Source organism: Urocampus carinirostris, chromosome 7 (assembly GCF_059441175.1).
Source record: "Urocampus carinirostris isolate Australia breed hairy pipefish chromosome 7, RoL_Ucar_1.0, whole genome shotgun sequence".
In the NCBI taxonomy this organism is placed as follows: Eukaryota; Metazoa; Chordata; class Actinopteri; order Syngnathiformes; family Syngnathidae; genus Urocampus; species Urocampus carinirostris.
The window spans coordinates 45,142,257-45,150,161 of record NC_142355.1 but is presented as its reverse complement, the minus strand read 5'-3'; the positions used below and the strand labels follow the sequence as shown (position 1 = coordinate 45,150,161).

General features: G+C 37.4%; 1 protein-coding gene across 5 annotated transcripts in view; it reads left to right on the top strand.

Moving 5' to 3' along the window:
* Window positions 1–7,245, top strand: part of ferry3 (FERRY endosomal RAB5 effector complex subunit 3) — a 44,018-nt gene extending 36,773 nt beyond the window's left edge. For all 5 annotated transcript variants that reach the window (XM_088341091.1, XM_088341090.1, XM_088341089.1 and 2 more), the window contains 2 exons: window positions 3,651–3,718; window positions 6,902–7,245. In XM_088341091.1, the coding sequence (XP_088197217.1) occupies window positions 3,651–3,718; window positions 6,902–6,994 (161 nt within the window). In that variant the 3' untranslated portion in view covers window positions 6,995–7,245. The remainder of the gene's footprint in view (window positions 1–3,650; window positions 3,719–6,901) is intronic.
* Window positions 7,246–7,905: the final 660 nt, after the last annotated feature.

Here is a 7,905-nt window from a genome sequence, read left to right as displayed (position 1 = left end):
TTTTCACTTCTTTCCACAGATACTCAATCTGATTCAGGTCTGGGCTTTGACTTGGCCATTCTAACACCTTGATATGTTTTTCGGTAAAACATTCCATTGTAGCTTTTGCTTTATGTTTAGGACCATTGTCTTGTTGGAAGACAAATCTCTGTCCCATATCAGGTCTTTTGCGGACTCCATCAGGTTTTCTTCCAGAATGGTCCTGTATTTGGCTCCATCCATCTTTCCATCAATTTTAACCATCTTCCCTGTCCCTGATGAAGAAAAGTAGGCCCAAACCACAATGCTGCCACGTTTGACTGTGGGGATGGTGTGTTGAGGGTGATGAGCTGTGCTGCTTTTACGCCAAACATAATGTCTTGCATTTTTGCCAAAAAGTTGGATTTTGGTCGCACCATCTTCCACATGTTTGGTGTGTCTCCCAGGTGGCTTGTGGCAAACTTTAAACGACACTTTTTATGGATACAGTAATCCCTCGGTTATAGCGGTTAATGGGGACCAAAACCACCCGCGAAAAGTGAAAATCCGCGAAGTAGCAACGCCCCTTCAAAAATGCTTAAAAAAAATTAAAAATAAAATTATTTTATTTTATTATTATTTTTTTTTTAGACCCGCAAACGTGGAACCGCGAAGTAGCGAGGTCCCACTGTATCTTTGAGAAACGGCTTCCTTCTTGCCACTCTTCCATAAAGGCCAGATTTGTGCAGTATACAACTAATTCTCCCACCTCAGCTGTAGACCTCTGCAGTTCATCCAGAGTGATCATGGGCCTCTTGGCTGCATCTCTGATCAGTTTTCTCCTTGTATGAGCTGAAAGCTCAGGGGGTTGGCTCGATCTTGGTAGATATACGTATACACACACACACACGCATACATACGTATACACACACACACGCATACGCATGGTCTGATACTCCTTCCATTTTGATATTATTGCTTGCACAGTGCTCCTTGTAACCAAATCCAGCTTTAAACTTTTCCACAACAATATCTCGGACCTGGCTGGTGTGTTCCTCGTTCTTCATGATGCTCTCTGCGCTTTAAACAGACCTCTGAGACTATCACAGTGCAGGTGCATTTATACAGAGACTTGATGACATACAGGTGGATTCCATTTATCATCGTTAGCCATTTAGATCAACATTGAATCGTTCAGAGATCCTCACTGAACTTCTGGACAGAGTTTGCTGCACTGAAAGTAAAGGGGCCGAATAATTTTGCACATCCGCTTTTTTTTTTATTTGTTCAAAAAGTTTAAAATATCCTATAAAGTGTGCTCCACTTCATGAGTGTGTCCCGATTTGTATTGATGCTTCACAAGAAATTTGTTTTATATCGCTATGTTTGAAGTATGAAATGTGGCAAAAGTTCAAAGGGGCCAAATAGTTTCGCAAGTCACTGTATATGGATATATATACATATATATATATATATATATATATATATATATATAGGGCAGCACGGCGGCGCAGTGGTTAGCGCATGTGCGGCACAGTTCATGTCATGGGAACCTCCTGCGTGGGTTCAAATCCAGCTCCAGACTTCCTTTGTATGTTCTCCCCGTGCTTGCGTGGGTTTCCTCCGGGCACTCCGGTTTCCTCCCACATTCCAAAAACATGCATTTCAGGTGAATTGGCCGGTCCAAATTGTCCCTAGGTGTGAATGAGCGAGTGAGTTGTCTGTCCCTGTGCCCTGCGATTGGCTGGCAACCAGTTCAGGGTGTCCCCTGCCCACTGCCCGATGATTGCTGGGATGGGCTCCAGCACCCCCGCGACCCTACTGAGGATAAGCGGTGCAGCTGATGAGATGAGATATATATATATATATATATATATATATATATATATATATATATATATGATTTACTTTTATGTTTACTTGGCTCAAAAAGGTTCTTGACCTCTGAGTTAGACCCTCTACACTCTAATTCTGGTGTAATTTGCATTAAAATGCCTCATTTGATTTTTCTTATGTATATATATCCCCCCCCCCCCCCCCCCCAAAATGCTTATTTTTTATTTTGACAAACAAAATATGTTACCAAAAGAATGAAACTGTACATACAATTCATACAATAATGTGAAATAATTTATATTGTTATCTTAAAAAATACTTTTCTAAGGACCCGATTATGTTAGGCATAAACATACTTGAAATTAACCTCAATAAAATTCTGCTATGTGACAATTATACTGGTGTACTATTCTGCGCCCATATTTTTCTTAAAATATATTCCTTTTACCACTGTACGTAGCAATGAAGTAGCCATTAGGATATTGCCTTTGGTGGTGACAGACTTAATTTAGTAGTTTATTAAGATGCAAACACCTAACAAGTAACAGACCAAACAAACAATTAAAAATACATGTTATTGTTTAAATCTTTATATCGAAGACAATTATTTCTTTCCCCTTTTCTTTTTCCATTATATACGAAAATGTTTTTGTAAAATTCAAAACAATTTTAGCTTTTTACACTGAACAAATGTAAAGTAGAACAACGCAAAGTCCCTGAAAATACAAAGCAATAAAATATAAATTACAAATATTAACTCTTCAGTGCAATAAATAATTGATTAAATGCAAAAAAAACTATTTACAATTCTATTTTGACAAATTTGGACACAGATCCTCTAAAAAACAGGCAAAATATTTCAATTAAAATAAGACATCAAAATAAAAAACAGAACAAAAACAATAACTCAACAACAAATAATGTTGCATAATATGTTCGAAAAGGAACAGTTCAAATTAGGACAAAGTATGTTTTAGCAGCAAGATAGCGACTTAATTTTATTTATTAAAGTCAACGACAACAAAATAAGTTATTTTGATCGCCACAGAATTTTTTTTTTCTTTGAAAGTACTGGAAACATTGAAACATTAACCTTGAAAGTCCTTTAAAAGTGCTTGAATCTGGCCATGAAGATGATGTGTTTGCTTAAAAATGTACATCAATCCAATCCTCGTGACCTTAAACTTTTTTTCTGAACGAAAAGTTGTTTCTGATTTAGTTAGAACCAGCGAGGTGCAAATGTTTAATGGAAAATAAAAAGGAAAAAGACAGTTGCACTGTCAACATGTGAAGCAAAGTATGTTACGCTAGCAGCAAAAATAGAAAATACGCTTTACTTGACTCCATTATTGAAGAACATGGGCCACAATATTAAGCCAACAACAGTGTTTGAAGATAATCAGGGGACCATACGTCTACGAAAAAAACCTGTAAACCGACAAGGAAGCAAACATCCGAATATAAAATATCACTTTATTCGAAAAAACATTTTGCAGTGTATTATAACCTCAAATAACTTTTTCAACATTTTTTACCCTTAAATTTACACAACTTATCAGTTTTGTGGGGAAAAATACTTGTAAACAGTTTCTTGCATCTTTGAACATTAAACTCATTCGCTGCCATGAGATCAATGATCCACTTTTACAGGGCTTAATGAGGTGGAAAAAGTTGTCTGTGTGAAGGAAAAACGCTATGATTTAGGAAATTGCTTTAGAATCTCTTTCAAAGACATATCAATCTAGTAATGTGTAACTAACTATATAGATGCTGTAAACGTTTTCTGTGTCCTAGTGGATTATACAGGTGAGGCTCCTTCTTATTGTCATTTTTTGTTTTGTTTTTTTGCACGGCAGGTTTCATGATGGAGATGGCCTTATGGGACGGTGGCATATCACGCACAGTACAGTTTCTTGTACCAAGGGTAAGATGTATCTATCTATTATATATATATATATATATATATATATATATATATATATATATATATATATATTTTTTTTTTTTTTTTTTTTTAACACCAAACACATGTGCAGAGACTCATCCCTGCTGTTTTTAACTTCAGTTTCCAAGCAAGTATGAACAGAATTTTAAGTCTTGAATTTGCCTGACAACATTTTTAAAGAGACGTGTGAAATAATTTACCACTAGAGCTAGTTGTTGCTCAGAATAGAGCTCAAGTCTGCGCAATAAAGCTGGTTCAAGTGGCCATTTTGAGCATGTAGAGCAGGGGTCTCAAACACAATTGAGTTTGGGGCTGCGAATCTTGAGTCTAGTTGAATTTGGGAAAACAGGAAAAATCTCTGATAGAAATATTCCACGGTTCTCAAATAGCTTTTTTTCAAAGTGTCCCTCACAGAATAAGATGTAAAAATCAAAAACATTGAAATTTGATATGGAAATTAATTTATCAGTATTAAATCAATCCATATTTTGTGTGAGCTGCACTTACATGAGAGGGGGACAGTGTGTGGTTTTTGACTGCTAGATGTCGCTGTATTGTGCAACCAAAATCGAGCGCTTAAAAAGAAAAAGGAAGACTATAAAGTATGGAGACGGAAAATGACAAAAAAGCAACAATTTGTCCTCATTTTCTTGTCTAGCCTTTTGCAAAGAAAGGAGAAAAAAAGGACAAAAGAAAGAAAAAGAAAAAAATTGAGAAAAGGAAAAGAGATAAAAGCAAGACAAAGAGAACAAAAAAGGAAAAAGAGAAATATGTGAGAAAGAAGAAAGAAAAGAATAGAAAAAAGCAAGACAAGAGAAAAGACAAAAGGGGAAAAAGAAAAAAAATGAAAATGAAAACTATTAAAAAAATAAAAGGGAAAAAAGCAAGAAATAAAAAAAAACGGACAAGAGGGACAGCTTTTTGGAGGTAACCATAGCAGCAAGAAGGCTGACAATGATGTCCAGCACATGTTATGTGAAATAAATGCATGTTTCTTTACCTATAATGTTTTTTTTCAGACGAGCATTTGTATCATAGTTAATGTATTTTTCCTTATTATTCAATCCTCAGGCAGTGGGCAGGGGACACCCTGAACTGGTTGTCAGCCAGTTACAGTGCACAGACAGACAACTCACAGGAAACCCACGCAGGCACGGGGGAGAACATGCAAACTCCACATGGGGAGGCTGCTGTTGTTGACCTTGAACCCTGAACTTCTGCACTGTGTGGCTGCGTGATAACCACCCAGCTGCCAAAATATAAATATAAATCTAGATTAAAAAAATGTAACATACAAAACAATTTTGTCATATTTATGTTCAACAAATTTACAATCAACTGTACAGAATATTAAAAAATGTATAATCACTAATCACAAAAGAAAAAAGGCGTCTCGGGGGGGAAACCAGCTGTTGATTGGTGTTTGAGCCAATCCCTTCGTTTACTTCAGAGTTTATAAGATGATTCAAATTCTGTCAAAATATAGGGATTTTTTCGCGACTCAGCCCTCATTCGCCTTTTTTTCAGTGCATTAGTAAATACTATATTCGGAACGGCTATTTTTAATTGTGACATGATCTGAAAGGAAGTGACATAAAAAACTTTGAGAGCGGAAAAGCACATTATTCAAGTACAGACGCTGCCTTACTTACGAACGAGATAGGTCCCGGACAATCGTTCGTGAGTTGAATTTGTAAGTTGCTCCAGTGCTATATTTTGTCTGGATTATATGTTTAAGGTATATACAGACGCCCCCTGACTTAACGTACATTTGATTTAGGGATTCTGGCAGATGCGATTATCTTTCTCGGGATGTCGAAAAATGTCCGGACATTGCTGGAAATTTGATTTTGTATTGTGTGCACCTTTTTCTGAGTACAGGACATTACTGTCGTGCTTCTTTCCACCGCTGCCGGCGTGTGGCGTTGTTTGAGGTCCCATCCCAGAAGTGAAAAAATCAGCTTTCTATTCCTAATTCTTATGTAAACGTCTCTCCTTCACCTGCTTGTAATCCCGCTGCTGTCGCCAATGTAGCGTATTGTTTGGTGTGGGTAATGGATTACTCCTCCTTCATGAAAAAAATACTCCGAAACACTTGAAAAGTAGGTAAAACCTCACTTTATTTATCTTATGAGCATATTATTTCATTAAATGTTTACTTTTTAGTACAAAATATAGCACTAAATTCAACTTACAATCGTCCGGAACCTAACTCGTTTGTAAGTCAGTCGGCATGTGTATAAGTATATTTAAGGCTTGTATAAGTAACCTATATTGTTTTGTACTAAAAAATAAACATTTCATAAAATATGCTCTATACAGATAAATAAAGTTAAGTTAAACTTACTTTGAAGATGAGCTTCACAAGTTAGACGACTTCCTCCTCCGTGGTAGAAAGTGGCCAAAAAAAAGCGATCCAACCATTTTCTCAACCGCATAAAGCTTTCTTATTCCCCTTACACTTCAAACGAAACGGCTCGCCTCTTCTTTACACTTTACACCAACTGTATTGAACGGATGCACGAGATAATAAACAGTAAAAATATCAAAGTTCTTAGCACGCTGGAGCACGCAGTATAGTATGTTTACACACAAATTAGAAAGAGGAAGCTGGATTTCGTTCTTCCGTTGTGCTTTTAGCATTCCTTTTCAGTAGTACGACAGAATACAGCGACATGTAGTGGGAAAATATAGACACAGTTCCTTTAACTTTCATAGCAAGGCGGGGGCTTCAAACCATCATCCTGAGGGGCATGAGTTTGAGACGCCTGAAGAAAAATCAGGGTAAGAGAAAGATCAAATGATGCTCCAAACAGAGATACTGCCCTTTGAGCCTTTTCGGGGTGGATGCTGGCGGAAAGGAGCACTACAGTACTGTCCTGTACTCGGAAAAAGGTGCCCAATACAAAATGTAACTTACAGCAATATCCGGATATTTTTCGACATCCCAAAAATCTGTTTCGTATCTACCATTTTTCGCAACTCGAATGTTCGTAAGTAGGGGAGCATCTGTAACGCACTGCTTTGGACCATCAGTTATGGTAACGGTGATGAAAATGATGAGTTAGATTACACTATTACAGAAAAACAGCGCTGTTACACAATGGCGTTATTCCTAACACTGCCTACTGACTGATTTTTTACGTGTCTTTCTTTTGACAGAGTATTTCCGAGGAAATGTTCTACCAGTTAAGTAACATGCTGCCTCAGATCTTCCGTGTCTCCTCCACTTTAACATTAACGTCAAAGCCCTGACGTCTCTCGTCACATGTCAAAACATGCAACCCGTGAGACAGATACGGGTTTTACTTCGGCCAATGATATGATAATCCCTCGCTTTCTCCACTTCACGGTTTTGCATTGTGTTCTGCATTCTGAATGGCTAAACAGTCTCCCGCTTATTAAACAATACAGTAATTATTTGTAAAAATAAATGTTTACACAGTACTTTTATTTGTTAAACAAATGCTTGAACCTGTCAAAATAAAGCTGTTTGTGAAACAAGCTATCTGCATGACTTTACTCTAGTTGGACATTCAAAAAAAACTCCAATTGCGAAGCTTAGCAAAGGTTACACAATTTTAAACCCAAAACATACATATTCATTGCGGAAGGGCCAAAATCACAGAAATACTATCCAAAAATTTGTTCTTTGAACAACTACTATTGTTTGCCAGTTGCATTAAAACAACACAAATATTTCTGCTTGTTTTTTTTTTTATTGTGCAGGGTCCATCCTAGCTGTGTGCAAATGCCAAAAGTGCAGTACTGATCAATGGGTCCAAGCTGCAGCCACTCTGGAAGTCTTTTCTGTTACTATACAAGACTATGCTGAGTATGTGACTGGGTACATTAGCACTTGTCTTGATAACATCGTAACCAGCATACGAGTTAGGAACTTTTAAAACCAAAAGCCCTGGATAAATTCTCAGGTAGACCCCTCTCACCACCACTAATAGTCTCGTCAGGTCATGTACACAAAGTCCTGAAGAAAATCAACCCCCACAAAGCAGCAGGACCAGACAACATCCCTGGCCGTGCTCTCAGAGGATGTGCCAACGAGCTCGCAAATGTTTTAAACTCTGTCTTCAACCTTTCTCTCAACCAAAGCACAGTTCCCTCCTGTTTTAAGACCATAACCATTGTCCCCCTCCCTGAGAAGACCC